Below are 15,447 nucleotides of genomic sequence, written 5' to 3'. Positions count from 1 at the left end.
CTAGTTTTGTCTGAACAGGAGTCTGATGAGACTGATGCATCTGAATCTGAAAATATGCAACCCTCTCTGCTTATGAGGATTTTGATGCAGAGGAATCCATCCCTTCATCCTCTCCACCCGAGGACTTTTCCTTTGGGGAACCCTACATACTTTAAGGGAGCATTTCCACTGGCAATGTCAGGACTATCCTCAGTCAAGAAAGAGACTGAGGGAATTCTTAGATCTTCCACAGCACAGACCTCTGGCCATTCCTCCTGTCCTGGATGTCGTGGATGATGTTTTTATGAAATCCAGTCTGACCCCTGACACCCTCCCTCCTGTTCCCGGGAAACCTGACCCGTATTATAGAGTCCCTGACTCCCACAAACGTCTTTTCAAAAATCCTACTGCTGACCCCCAGGTCATCTCTCAAGGACCTAAAGGAATGAAAACAACTTCAGCTAAGAATCCCACCCCCTCAGATAGGGATTCCCGAGCATTAGACAGATGGGGTAAAAAAGTATACACCTCTGCTACTCTTGCTATTAGAGCATTAAATTGTCAGTTCCACATGCTGAAATATCAGCAACACACCATGGAACTCTGCAAACAAACAATATCATCTTTTCCTGCTTGTGCAGAAAATAGAGTTACAAGAGGTAATGCATTCTGCCAGTCAAGTAACTAAGCACACCTTTCAATGTGGTTTTGATGCCCTAGAAGCATCTTGCAGGGCTGCAGTCACTGGTTCTGTCCTTAGAAGGAATGCTTGGCTTAAGGAACAGTCCTTGCCAGACCATGTCAAATCCAAATTATTGGATGCACCCTTGCACAAAGACAACTTATTTGGCACCAAGGCAGAAGAGGTCTTAAAAAAGATGGAAGAAAAAGCTAAATCTATGCAGACAGTTAAAGACTTCTTGCAGGTCCAGCCACCGAGGTTCAGTAGACATTGCCCCTCCAAGCACTGGCCCTTTCCTGCCCCCTCCAGGCCAGCTCAGCCCAGTCCTTTTTAACCTTACAGCCTACACTCCACAGTCCTTATAAACCCTCTATCAAACCCTCCTCTCTGCCTGCTCTACTCCTAGCTTAACCATTACCCACTCTGGCCTCCCTTCTCTGTTTTTACAATCCCCCCTTCCTCACACACACATTTGCCTTCTACTTACTAATTTGTGTTTTTACCTTCTACCTTACTGATTGTTTTTTCTCACTGCTTTTTCCTTTCTTTGCTGTGCCCCGCTCCATTCGCCCTTCGAGCTCACTCCGCTCCCCTACCCTACCCCCAATTCCAACATGGGATTAACTCGATTCGTGATTTTCTCTTAGGACAATCTGTTTTACCAGCAAGAGAGATAGAAACTATTTGTTTATTATTGGATATAGTTTTGAGTAATAATATATTTTTATTTAACAAACAATTTTATATACAATGCACAGGTGTAGCAATGGGTACACCAGTGGCTAACACCTATGCGAACTTAGTATTATTTCAGTGGGGAAAAGTATATATTTTGGATAAAGTTAATTTATTGAGTAAAAATGTTTTGTTTTATCTGCGGTTTGTAGATGATTGTTTTTTAATATGGGGAGGGTCCATTGTTGAGTTGAATGAATATGTGGAATTTTTAAATAAATCCATGCAATTTCTAAAGTTTAAGATGGAATATTCAGATAGTTCTATAAATTTCTTGGATCTGAAAGTAGGTATACAAAACAATAGCATTTATACTACTGTGCATAAGAAAGGTGTTAATGCACGTAGGTATATACATCATGACAGTATGCACGCGCCCCACATTTTCAAGGGTATAGTGAGGTCACAATTTGGCAGAATCAGTAAATTAAATACTGAAGATACATATTTTTTGTCATAACTAGATGAGACGATAAATGAATTTGTATCTAGTGGTTATGAGAGAGAGGTTTTAGAGGCCATAAAAGCTGAAACTATAGTAGATAGGCAAAGTTGAAACCCATATTTTCTTTATCTGAAGAACCAATAATAGATCACACTGGATGTGTTATGAAGTCAGAAAAAATTAGATATGTTACATCATATAACGCAATGACGCAGTTAGTCAAAAGAATTCTTCAGAAGTACTGGGTAGTACTAATGGCTTCAGAGGAAACCAAGGTTATTTTGGATAGCAAGCCATTTTTTTCATATAAAAATATGAGAAATTTAAAGAGTAAATTATGTTACAAAGATTTTAAAGAGAAGAATATTCAATGTAGCGTTAATAAGAAAGGTACTTTTAGATGTTTGAATTGTAGTTGTTGTATAGATGATATGGATTATACTGTTAATAATTTTTTTACACATCCCCTAACGCATAGGGTATATAAATTTAATGTGGCAGCTAGTTGTACTAGCAATAATGTGGTATATTTGGCTACCTGTACTTTATGCCCCTCTTTTTATGTGAGTAAAACCACTAGAAAATTGAAAGAACGCATTATCGAACATAAGTCTGAAATAAGAAGGACAAGTGATAGGAATACCTTAGGTAAACACATAATTACACATAATTCTGATCATAAATTTAAGTTTAGAGTTATAGATATGGTTTACGTATTGGATAGGGGTGGTGATATTAATAATTTATTAGAATTAAAAGAATATGAGTGGATAATAAGACTAGCAGCAGGTTGTCCACCAGGTCTAAATGCTGCTGTTACATTAAAATCTGTTTTAATTAAAATACAACGGAATAAATTGAAATAAAAGTAATCTATGAAAATGTATTTAAGGTATGTTGTTCGTATGAAAGAAATGTTTTTGGATGTTTTAGCATTATGATGCTTTATTTTATGTATTTGTCACATGATTTAGGCTGCAAGTCATGTGATTTTAGCTCCTATTTAAATGTATGTATTTTAATGGAACCTGTATTAGTATTGAGAAAGGGCTTGTAACCCGAAAGCTTTGCTGAATATAAAGGTTTTATTTTCTCAGCGTCTTTTGTGTTTTGGATTACTTTATATTGGACTTTCCAGCATTTTGTGTTTGTGGGATACTCCCTGACAATATCAGCGACCACCTTCTCACCTATATCACTAAACAAACAAATAACAATCTCAATCAGGCCAGCTATCGTACTGTACGTAACAAAAACAACTTTAACCTTCCTATTTTCCTCAATGAACTCAAACAATGTAACTGGTCAGCTCTAAAACACCTTCCACTTGAGGAAGCAGTTGCCCATTTCAACAACACATTCCTCCAAATTCTCGAGCATCACGCCCCCTCACGCTTAATTAGAACAGGTTCCAAAGCTGCCCCTTGGCTTTGTAAAGAAACCAAGCAAACAATGCTATTAAGGAATAAACTATGGACAAAATGGAGAACTACTAAAACCCCAACTGACCATCAAAACTTCAAACACCTTAGAAATACCACAAAAAACTTACCCATCTTGATAAAAAGAATTATTACCTTCACTATCAAGAAAATTAAAATCATAACCCCAAAAAGTTCTGGTCAGGAATCAATAAACTGCTCCATCCAGGAAATACCAAAACACCTACTCCAGCTAACTTTGCACAGACCCCACCCAACTTAATAGCCAATACATTCAACAATTTCTTCACTGAAACAGTCTCCTCTCTTGCAAAGAACATGACTCCCCACACTTCCCTTAAAAACACCTCCCCTCAAAATAACACCCCCACTCTAACATTTAGTACAGTCTCCACAACCTATATACAAAAGTTACTCTCAAAACTTAAACCATGTCCCCAAGATTTTATACTTAATACAATCAATAATACTTCCACCTACAAAAATAATTATCAAGAAACTGAATACACTAATGTTAAATTTCCTATGGGCACCTAATAGACCTAGGATTGCATTAAAGAAACATACTAATAGCTGGTCTCAAGGGGGTATTTCTTTTCCAGACTTTAATTTATATACTATCTCTTCTATTGTAAAAGTTATTACTTTATTAATAGATCAGTCATATGTCGCAAAATGGAAAGATTATTGGGAGCTAATTAGTATGCACTTCATGAAAATCTCCTTAACACATAAAAATATGATTGTAAATAACTCCATGTAATGGTTACTAAAGAAATTTTGTACTTCACCTATTACACCTAAACATGTGGTTTGTTACCCATTAAATATTATTATTAGCTATCGTAACTTTATATTCATGCACCCTAAGTATAGGGAATGGAATTTTATTATATTCCCTATAATGTATACTCAGGGTATGCTTTTGTCATCTACTTCTGAAGGAACTCATTTAGCTATAGATAATGATCTAAAGTACTGGTATCAGTTGATATCTGATAATAAAGTTAAAAATCTAGATTTCTTGAAACAAGAATTTGATCTAAGAGAAACTTGCTGGTTAGAGGTTCAGACCTTTAGACAACATCTCATTAATAAAATAGATTTAATGTCTATAACTGTTAAATAATCTATTCCAACACTGATTGATTACTTGATATTAAATTTACAGCATAAAGTTTCTGATAAAGGTAAACTTTCATACATACATAAAATTATCAGACAAGAAACTTTTTACAGTGTAGATACATACTGGAATTATTTCACTTCTATTAATGGAGACCCACCAAATCAACAAGATAAACAATATATATTGGAATCTGCCTATAGAACTACGTCTTCCATTGTCTGGAGACTTTATACATGGAAATTTTTACATAGATCTTTTATACACCTTTGATGATGAATAAAATAAATAATAAAGATAATCTATGTAAGAGATGTAATGTAGAAATTAATGCTGACTGGGCTCATATGTTTTATGACTGTATAAAGTTGAAAGAATACTGGAAGTCAATTAATGAATTTTTGCAGGCTCTTTTACAGATAATTTCATTATTTCTAAATGTCTTATATTATTCAACACACCTGTACCTCAAAGTGTTAAAAGGTTAAGCTTCCCTTGTTATGGTCTATTCTAGCAGTGGCTAGGAAAATAATAACCAGAAATTGGATTTCAGATACACCTCCTTCGTTCAATGAATTTAAAAATGTTATGAATATAGTGTGCCATATGGAAATAAACACAATTAGGTCAAGAACAACTAGAAAAACATCTTATTATATTGTATGGGATAATTTACAAAATTTGTTAAAAAAATCCTAATTTCAATAGCATGGTATTTTAGTTTAATTAATTGATCTGATTGTAGTGGATGTCTTTGTAAATACTTTAGTTGTTTTGTTGAATGTTATAATCATATCTATTTTTAATTACTTGTATAAAATTGTTATGATATTTCTCTTGTATGTTAAAACAATAAACCTGTTTTGAAAAAAAAAAACTTAAACCATGCACTCCTTCAGCTGACCAACCACCAGCTGAATATCTGCAGCTAGCATCAGCAGAACTAGCATACCTAGTCTCCATTTTAATTAACAGAACAATAACCGAATCTACTATCCCTTCCCTCTGGAAAGTCTCCCATATCATTCCTCTGCATAAAGGAGGAAACTCTAATGAACTTTCTAATTTCTGTCCTATAGCCTTAATATCACCATTATCTAAAATCATGGAGCGTTGTATACCAACAACTTTTACATCATCTTTTACATAATAGCCTACTTTCAGACTCCCAACATGGCTTTAGATCTTTCCATAGCACTTCCACTCCTCTTCTCTCCTTCACAGACACTATCAACAAAAATCGCAATAACAACCTATACTCTTCTGCTTTGTTTCTTGACCTTTCTAAAGTCTTTGATATGGTCAACCATCAACTTTTGCTAGACACTTTGAAATCTCTCTCACTTGAACCTTCGGCATTGCACTGGTTTGACTCTTATCTGAAAGATAGACAACAAGCAGTCCTTTGGGACAGCCATCTCTCCTCTCAGCTCCCAATCACTATTGGTGTCCCACAAGGATCCATCTTAGGACCCCTTCTCTTCTCCATATTTATAAACAACCTGTCTATTTCAATCCCAACATCCTCATGTATTCAATATGCAGACGATTCAACTCTCATCTGTTCTGCTGTATGTCCAGCTGAGCTTCATTCTTCCACCCAAAAAGTCTTTACAGCAGCAGAAAATGGTTCCAAGATATCTGTCTCCTCCTTAATCCCAAAAAAACTAAATTATTACTTTTCTCTCCAACCCTTAAATCTGCCCGTCTTTCCTTTTCTATTGTGTCTGACAATGGCACTATCATTACAGCTGATAGCTTCACTAAACTACTAGGTGTTACAACAGATAATCAACTAAACTTTGATTATCACATTGACCTAACTATCAAAACTGTTAATAAAAAGATAGGTGCCCTCTATAGACTTAAGCCCTTTCTAACAGCAACCACCAGGGTGTCTTTAGCCCAAACTCATCTTATCTCTACATTATTATATGCCTCCCCATCTTTTATAAACCTTTCAAAATCTAACCTTCAGAAACTGACCACAGCATTGCCAGGTTTGCCACAGGTTCCCCATTTCCCACACATCATTGTGTTAATCTCAAAAAGCTTGACTGGCTTGAACTTCAAAATCTCATTCTCCTACATCAATTAGTCATTACCTATAAAATTCTCCATTACCCTTCTAATACACCCATACTAAATAACCTTGTTGTCCATTACAGGAATCTTACTTCCCTTTGCTCAGCTAACAAATTACTAGTGGCCACCCTCAAAACACAATAAAGCTGGGCTCTCCTTGTTTACAAATACCATTGGCTCATACTGGAATAAACTTCCCATAGAACTAACCACTCTAGGCTCTTCACAACTTTTCAAAAAACAACCAAGAAACTATTTTAAAACTCACTAGCTATGCCCTTGTTCGAAGCCTGACTGACCTCAGCTTCCATCTCTTCCCACTACTCTTCCACATGCCCCCATCACTACCATTACCCCTCCTCTGTACTTCACCTACCATCCACTTGGATATTACTTTTCCCATAAATTTACTTCTCTTTATATTACTGCAACCTATCATCTCACCTTGTATCTAAATCACCCAGCTGATGAAATCTGCTTCTTAAAACTAGTGCCCTGACACAAAATGTTTATCAAAATTGTTAATACTGTAAATAGTTGAATAGAGTCTTGTGTGAGTTACTGCTTTATTTCTTCTTTAATTACTCTTGCTAAGATTTTGAAATAGAAATCCTCACTCTGTTTAGTTTTGATATATTACTTTTGCACTGTTACTACGGTACTTGTGAATAGTTCTTTACATGCTTATAATTTCTATCTTATTGTGCTATTTTTGTTTATTTTTATCATTATTATTTACTAGTATATAGTGGGGCTTTTCTCCTCGGGCCTCTGCTGAAAATGGACATGTATCCAGCCAGACTTGCCTGGTCAACAAATGTAAAATAAATAAAAATAAGTAGATCCCCCAGACAACAGCCCCAGGGGAATGCAGAAATCTAAGCAATGGAGTTCCTCCTCTTCAAAAACAGGGAGTGCAAAGCTACCCCCTTATGGTAAGCACTCACAATGACTTTTCACTTCCACCCTCTCCCTCTGCCCACCTGCTGGTGCCCTTATGCTGAAAACTCTCTTTCCACGCAAGCAACTGGGCCACCATTACCAACGACCGCTGGATGCTCGGCATAGTATCCCAGGGATACACATTTTATTTCCACACTCTGCCAACCCCAAAAGGGTTCCCAGATCTTCACCCAAACCAGTGGGCAGAGGCCAAAAAGCAAGTCCTTTCCCTGCTCTCCGTAAGGGCAATGAGCATGTTCCTGCAGAACAGTTAGGCCAAGGCTTCTACTCCAGACTTTTCCTGGTACCCAGAAAAGATGGCGCCCCATCCTCGATCTGTCCATTCTAAACACCTTTCTGGTGATACCAAAATTCAAAATGCTCACCCTCCAGCAGCTTTCCATGGATGCTTGGTTAGCCACCCTAGACCTAAAAGAAGCCTACCTACACATCCCAATCAGGGAGTCATGCAGGGAATACCTATGATTCAGGGCAGGATCAATGCACTTTCAGTTCTCTCTGCTTCCCTTTGGCTTATCCACTGCTCCCAGAGTTTTCATAAAATGTCTGGCTCCCGCCATTGCTTTTTGCAGGCAAAGAAATATTCAAATTTACCCATACTTACACGACTACCTGATTGAATTAGTCAGGAAAAGCTGCTACACCACCTGACCTTTGTAAAGGACCCTACTGACCTTCCTGGGGTATACTAGCAACTTAAAGAAATCCAAACTAGTCCCCACACAAAAAATTGTATTCATGGGAGCAAGCCTGGACACAGCATCCCAGATGGCATTTGTTACTCCAGAAAATCAAGCCTACCTGACAGCCTACTTCTCTCAACTAGCTACCAGGACCCATTTATCCACAAGGAAAATCCTGCAAGCTCTGGGGGGGTTCATGGCCTCCTGCATTCTACTCATTCCATATGCCAGACTGCATATGAGGAAACTACAATGGTACATAAAAAGCCTTTGGTGTCAGCACTCTCAAGACCTGGAAACTCTTATACCAATGATACCTTGTCTAAGGAAAGATGGCCTTTGGTGGGTAGCGGCATGCTACCACAACAAGGGACTACCCTTCTTACAACCCCACGCCGCCCAGACCCTCATCACAGATGCATCAGACTATGCCTGAGGGGCTCACCTGGATGGCAGGTGCATTCAGGGCCAGTGGAGCCCAAATCAAATACATCTGCACATCAACCAAAAAGAGATGTTAGCGGTTCAGCAAGCCCTGACAGCTTTCAGACCCCTTCTCTCCTCGGGGCCCCTACTGATCAAAACAGACAATACCACAGTGATGTGGTATATCACGCAGGGAGGGACTCACTCTTATCCTCTGCGCAGTCTCGCCATGACCTTGGGCACAGGACCTTAGCCATGCAACTACACCTGTTAGCACAATTCCTGCCAGGCTCTCTAAATTCTTTGGCAGACAACTTAAGCAGAAACCTGCAAGATCCACACGAGTGGCAGCTAGACCACAGAACCTTCACCGTTGTAACCCAGAAATGGGGCACCCCGAAGGTCGTTCTCTTTGCCTCCCCCTCCAATCATCAGCTCGACAAATTCTACACTAGGGAATCTCACAGCAAGGCCTTGAAAGTGGATACTCTATCCTTCCAGTGGGTAAACCTCTCAATCTATGCATTTCCCCCTATAACACTCATTTCAAGGGTACTGCTCAAAGTAAGGGAGGAAAAACAGAGGACAGTCCTGATTGTCCCAGACTCGCCACGTCAGCACTGGTTCTCACTGCTGTGCAGCCTGTCACTCCTGCCACTTTGGCACCTACCTCAGATCCCAACAGTCCTGACCCAGAGGAATGGAGAATTCATGCACCCCCAATTGCAGACCTTCAACCTGGCAACCTGGCTTTTCTCTGACCTCTCCTCAAGCTGCCAGTCTAAGCAAACAAGTTCTAGATGTTATACATGAGGCCAGATGCCCCTGCACTAGAAAATCATATGCTGACAAGTGGAAAAGTTTTTTGCACCTGGATCCAGGCTAAGGGAGCCAGAATGGAACAGCCCTCTCTACCACTCATCCTGGATTACCTGGCAGACCTACTACACAGGGGTCAACCATTCTCTTCTATTAAAATTCATGCCTCTGCCATCTCTGCTCATTTCAGCACAGAGCCACCTCTCTTCTCACACCCTGTCAACAAACAGTTCCTAAGAGGGGCTAACAACTTGAGGCCACCCAGAAGAGCTCGTACCCTAGCTTGGTACCTTAACTTTGTGTTGGAAAAACTCGCCCTGCCTCCCTTTGAACCTGCAGCTTCAGCAGAGTTAAAATTTCTCTCTTGGAAGACAGCCTTGCTTCTAGCCATCACTTCAGCTAGAAGAGTATCAGAGCTACAAGCACTTATGGCTGTAGAGTCCTTCATCATTTTCTATGCTGACAGGGTCTTCCTCAGTACTAACCCATCCTTCATTTCTAAAGTGGTGTCCAGTGTGGCTCTAAACCAATCCATTCATTTGCCCACCTTTTTCCCTAACCCACAAAACAAGGGGGAAGGGATTCTGCACTCTCTAGATGTGCACAGACAGCTCAGATTTTACCTGGATAGGACTAAATCTTTAAAAAAAACTGATCCATTGCTAGTCAACTTTGCAGCAGGGGCAAAGGGGGAAAGCCATATCCAAAGAATCCATCTCCAAATGGATAGCACACTGCATCCATTTCTGCTGCAAACAGTACAGGACACCTTCCACCAGAGCAACCTCCACTTCTGCAGCTTTCCTTCAGGGGGTCCCCGCAAGGGACATCCTGGAGGCTACAACATGGACATCTGTTCATACCTTCACCAAGCTTTACCACCTGCCTGTCTTTTCCAAATCCAGGGCAGGCTTTGCCACCGCAGTCTTGCAGGGCATCCTAGCCAGCCCCCGGCATCTTGACTGCCTCCTCCCTTTTCTACAGCTTTGGGAGTCAACCCAAATGTGATGACTGCAACAGTGAAGCACGAAGAACATAGTACAGTTGTGTCCACTTACCATAAATGTAGATGTTCGCGTGTATTCACTGTTGCAGTATTCATAAAGTACAGTTGTGTACACTTACCATAAATGTAGATGTTTGAGTGTATTCACTGTTGCAGTATTCATAAAGTACAGTTGTGTACACGTACCATAAATGTAGATGTTCGCCTGGATTCACTGTTGCAGTATTCATAAAGTACAGTTGTGTACACATACCATAAATGTAGATGTTCGAGTGTACTCACTGTTTACAGTCCCGGTTTCCCTCCATCCCCCTTGTCTCTATCTCTCTCTCTCCTTACTAGGAATTTTTGGTCTTTACTTTCTACTGGTGGTGTTCTTCCACCATAACTTGGCTCCTTATGGTGGGGGCTCCTTACATTTAGGGTAAGAAAAACTGATGTAATGCTGTCGACTGCTTGTTTTTATACCACTGATGACCTGACGCCAGTCCTGGAGCAACAGCAACCAATGCAGAAATACTAAGCCTCTGGTATTTGGGCCGACTGAGGGCTACCTGCAGGCAGATAACCCAAATGTGATGACTGCAACAGTGAATCCACTCGAACATCTACATTTATGGTAAGTGCACACAACTGTACTTTATGAATACTGCAACAGTGAATACACTCGAACATCTACATTTATGGTAAGTGTACACAACTGTACTTTATGTATACTCCGACAGTGAATACACTCGAACATCTATATTTATGGTAAGTGGACACAACTGTACTTTATGTATACTGCGACAGTGAATACACGCAAACATCTACATTTATGGTAAGTGTACACAACTGTACTTTATGAATACTGTGACAGTGAATACACTCGAACATCTACATTTATGGTAAGTGCACACAACTGTACTTTATGAATACTGCAACAGTGAATACACTCGAACATCTACATTTATGGTAAGTGTACACAACGGTACTTTCTTGTTGCATCCTTATTGCTCTTCAGTATGGACAGAGCAGTGATGTACCAGTTTGTGTTGTCATCCAGCAGGAGGTTCTGCAGTTTGATTCTTGGCTGTGGTGCCCTCTGTGTGGAGTCTGCATGGCCTCCCTGCAATCATGTGGGTTTCCTCCCACATTACAAAGTCATGCGTCTGGAGAATTTCTTCCTGGACTTTTGCTGAAAATTGGCTCTGTTCCAAGTCAGGCTTTCCTGGTAAACAAATGTTAAATAAATAAATAGATGGATAAATAGATAAATAAATAGATAAATAAATAGATGGATAAATAGATAAATAAATTGATAAATAAATAGATGGATAAATAGATAATACTGAAGGAATACCTCCGGAACAAAGTGCGTTGCTCATGCCTTCAGGAAATACCTCCGGAACAAAGTGCGTTGCTCATGCCTTCAGGAAATACCTCCGGAACAAAGTGCGTTGCTCATGCCTTCAGGAAATACCTCCGGAACAAAGTGCGTTGCTCATGCCTTCAGGAAATACCTCCGGAACAAATCATGCCTTCAGGAAATACCTCCGGAACAAAGTGCGTTGCTCATGCCTTCAGGAAATACCTCCGGAACAAAGTGCGTTGCTCATGCCTTCAGCAGGGCTCACTTATGTAATTGTCCTACCTGGTGCACAGTACGTTACTTTTATTTTTTCCCCCTTTGTTGATCTCCTTTTACCCCTTCTTTCCTTCCTTCCAGTCTTCTCCTTTTCATTCTCCTAGTTGGCTGTACAGTCTTTACATTTTGTAAATATCAAATCTCGTGCCATCTCACTATATATGTCTTTGATAAGAATGGCATAGAACTGTACATACTGTGTCGTGACTACTGTTTGTTTTACTGTATTAATGCTTGTGGTACAATGTCTGTTCCTTTTATTGTATTCAACCATCTTTCTGTACATTCTGAGCCGGACTGAAAATGATCAACATAATTCAGTCCGCTACCTCAGTTGAAAAGAAAAATAAATGAATTTTAATTAAATAAATAAAATAAAGCTAGCTGATGCTTGCAGATTATTTTCAGGCACAGTCAGGGCATGGGACCCTAGAAAGTTTGGAGTACACCAGCTAGTTTAAGCATCTTACCAGGGTGGGAGAGGAAACTGATGTACCCAGAAGAAACCCATGCAGCTGTAGACAGAGGAGGCAAGTTCTACCATGACAGTAATTACAGGCTGCTGTTAAAGCCTAGAGACGTCAGTGCTAACCAAATGCAGCACTATACTGTGTCTTGAGTAATTATGCACAGAACTGGGTGCATTTATGTAAATCTTTATTCAGTGCTGTAGTTTTTATTTACGTTTGTGTTTATGGTGTGCAGTTGTTAAATGTATTCCTTTTCTTGTATTCATCAGATGGAGGTGGAAGAAACACCGGGTATGCTGGAACATGCATTTGAAATCAGAGTAGAAAGAATCACTGGTCTGACACCAGTGCAGGCCACTGTGTGGGGTGAGGCTGACTGCTATGTACAGTATCATTTTCCATGCCAGCAGCGGGATTCTGAGTCAAGGATGGACTCTCATTTACTAGAAAGGGGTAAGTACCAGGGTGAGAGTGGAATAAAGCTACAGAATGGTTATGTGATCCACATACTAACCCCCCCCCCCAAACATTTAGGTCTATGCTACTTAAAACTGGTACTGTGTGCAAGCACAGGACTTCATAACAACCTGAGCTGATAATAGGAATCCTCTTTTGGGGTTAGTGGTTTGGGTTAACTGCTAAAATTTCTTATCCTGCAGTCTCCCAGCTTGGCCATTTTCACCTCTCCAGCACTACATTGTCGTTTTTCGTTGTTTTTTTCTTCTACAAAGGGAGACGAGTGAAGCTGCTTATTTATTATTTAGCTTGATAGAAGCTTTCATTTTTCGATAGATGTGAATTTTTTTTGGTCAGTATAGTTCCCCTTTTCCTAAGATAAGCCGTGCATCTGATTTGCAGGTAGGCCTTTCCTTCTCTTCCTTTTTTATTGCAGGTTATTTGCCTGTTCATAGTGAAATTGTTTTTTCTACAGCATTCTATAGAAGTCGAGTGTTTTATGTTTTTAGTGTTGTTGTGCGAACCAGTGCTTCATGTAACTTACTGGTGTAATATTATCCTGCATTACAGCAGTCAGTAGCTTAACTGTAATCTTTTGTGGTAACACATACAAGCTTCTGCTTTTAAAACATGCACTGGGTGTGGCCATAAGATCCCCCCAGGACACATGCAACCTGTCGTATTGTGTCTTGTCAGTGGGTCATAATGAATGGAAAAACTTCGTCATGTACTCTTCTGGAATGCAAAGCTAACTTGATATTATGAGGTCTGTCTTTCTTTTCATCTCACTTACCTTTTGAAAGAAGAGAAACACAAAGAATTATTATTTATTTATTTATTATTAAACTTTTGTTTCCCAGGAAAGTCCGACTGGGTCAGGAAACAATTTTCAGCAGAGGCCCAAGGAGAAAAGCTACAAATGAGACATGAAAGTTAAGACAAGTCAAATAAGATAAAAAAACAAGTATTAACGCACACATTAATAATAATTGAATACTAAATAAGTACAGAGAGGTAGATACAATAAGTACAGAGAGATAGATAAAATAGTAAAACGTACTAAATTAAAGTAAAATGGTAGAGTGCAAACTTTTTTTTTTATAGACATCAGGTAGGAGTAAGGTAAGGAGTGAGGATCAGAACATTAGATGCAAACAGATGCTTAGAAGGATGGGAAAGTGGATCAGAACATTAGATGCAAACAGATGCTTAGAAGGATGGGAAAGTGGATCAGAACATTAGATGCAAACAGATGCTTAGAAGGATGGGAAAGTTAAGGGTGTAGAACTATGGGAAGTCTGTAAGTCCAGTATGCTAGTGGTTATAAAGTAAAGAAACATGGAAAAAGGTTAGGCCTCGGAAGGATGATAAAGCACATCTCCGAAACACCTTACTCCCACTACTATTACTCTGGAGCCAGTTCTAGCATCCCTACTGAGGTATCCCTACTACCGATTTCCATTCTTTCCAACCTTGCTTAGAGTGGAAGAGTCAGTAACGTCTCCTCAGAATGGGAGTAATCTGGATACCTAGATTTTTTAACACCTTTATTGAATTATCATTTTAGACATACATTCATATAAAAGAGAACAAACCATATTAAGATGCTCGCATTTACAAACATATATATATATATATATATATATATATATATATTCTTTTATGCAACATCAATCTAACAGTACATGAATTGATCAGTTTTTGCCTTCCCTTAAAAGTCACTTCTCCAAAATATTATTCTGCATGTATAGTTCACACAATTTCTGTTTTTTTTCTATGTAATTTGCGCCTACCCTTTTCTAAAGATTTACTTCTAGTTCTTTTATCTCTCTTACTGTATTCAGTACTTCAAGCACAGTTGGTTTAGACTTTGAATTCCATTTTCTAGTAACTGCTTCTTTGGCAGCCACCGGAATTGAGCTTAATAAAGCCTTACTATGTCTAATTAATTGAGAATGTCCTTCAAGAATGCAACTGCAGTCCTGACATATGGGTTGTCCTGCCTCAGGCAGCCCTTCGGTCGGCCGGATTCCAAAGTCCGGGTCCGGCATCGGCCGATGTTGCCTACTCCCCGACGTCAGAGCGGCTGGGGTATAAAGGCATCCGCCGACGCCATCTTCTTCAGTCTTTCTTGCCGAGCGGTGCCCGAAGCAGAAGCAATTCGCAAGTGCCGGTCGGTCAGCTCCTGTGTTTTCAGTTACCGAAGTCATCAAAAAGCTAAGTACCCCGTTGGGGAACATTTTTCTTGCCTCAGCCGATGTCAGAAAAAATTGAAAAGGTTAACAGTTGTTTGTCTTGTGGTAAACAAATACCTCATAAGGACTTCCACTCTTACTGCCTTCCCTGCCTGGGCCCAGACCACGACGTCTCGGCCTGTGCTGCCTGTGCTTGCTTTAATAAGCGCACACTCAGGCGCCGGGCAGAATTTGCCGAAGACTTTTTTGGTGAAAATTACGCTTATATCATGCCGTCGGAACAACCGACAGCACATATTTCCAAAAAG

At 39.6% G+C, this 15,447-nt stretch overlaps 1 protein-coding gene across 1 annotated transcript in view; it reads left to right on the top strand.

The window, feature by feature from the left end:
- C2CD3 (C2 domain containing 3 centriole elongation regulator) overlaps positions 1 to 15,447 on the top strand; it is a 2,415,762-nt gene that overhangs the window by 1,310,736 nt on the left and 1,089,579 nt on the right. The window contains exon 21 of the mRNA XM_044072855.1: positions 12,758 to 12,941. Coding sequence (XP_043928790.1) covers positions 12,758 to 12,941 — 184 coding nt within the window. The remainder of the gene's footprint in view (positions 1 to 12,757; positions 12,942 to 15,447) is intronic.

This window comes from Protopterus annectens, chromosome 5.part1, assembly GCF_019279795.1.
Source record: "Protopterus annectens isolate FY-2018-M chromosome 5.part1, PAN1.0, whole genome shotgun sequence".
Classification (NCBI taxonomy): Eukaryota; Metazoa; Chordata; order Ceratodontiformes; family Protopteridae; genus Protopterus; species Protopterus annectens.
Note: the sequence above shows the minus strand (reverse complement) of the source record. Positions and strands in the feature narration are given on the sequence as shown.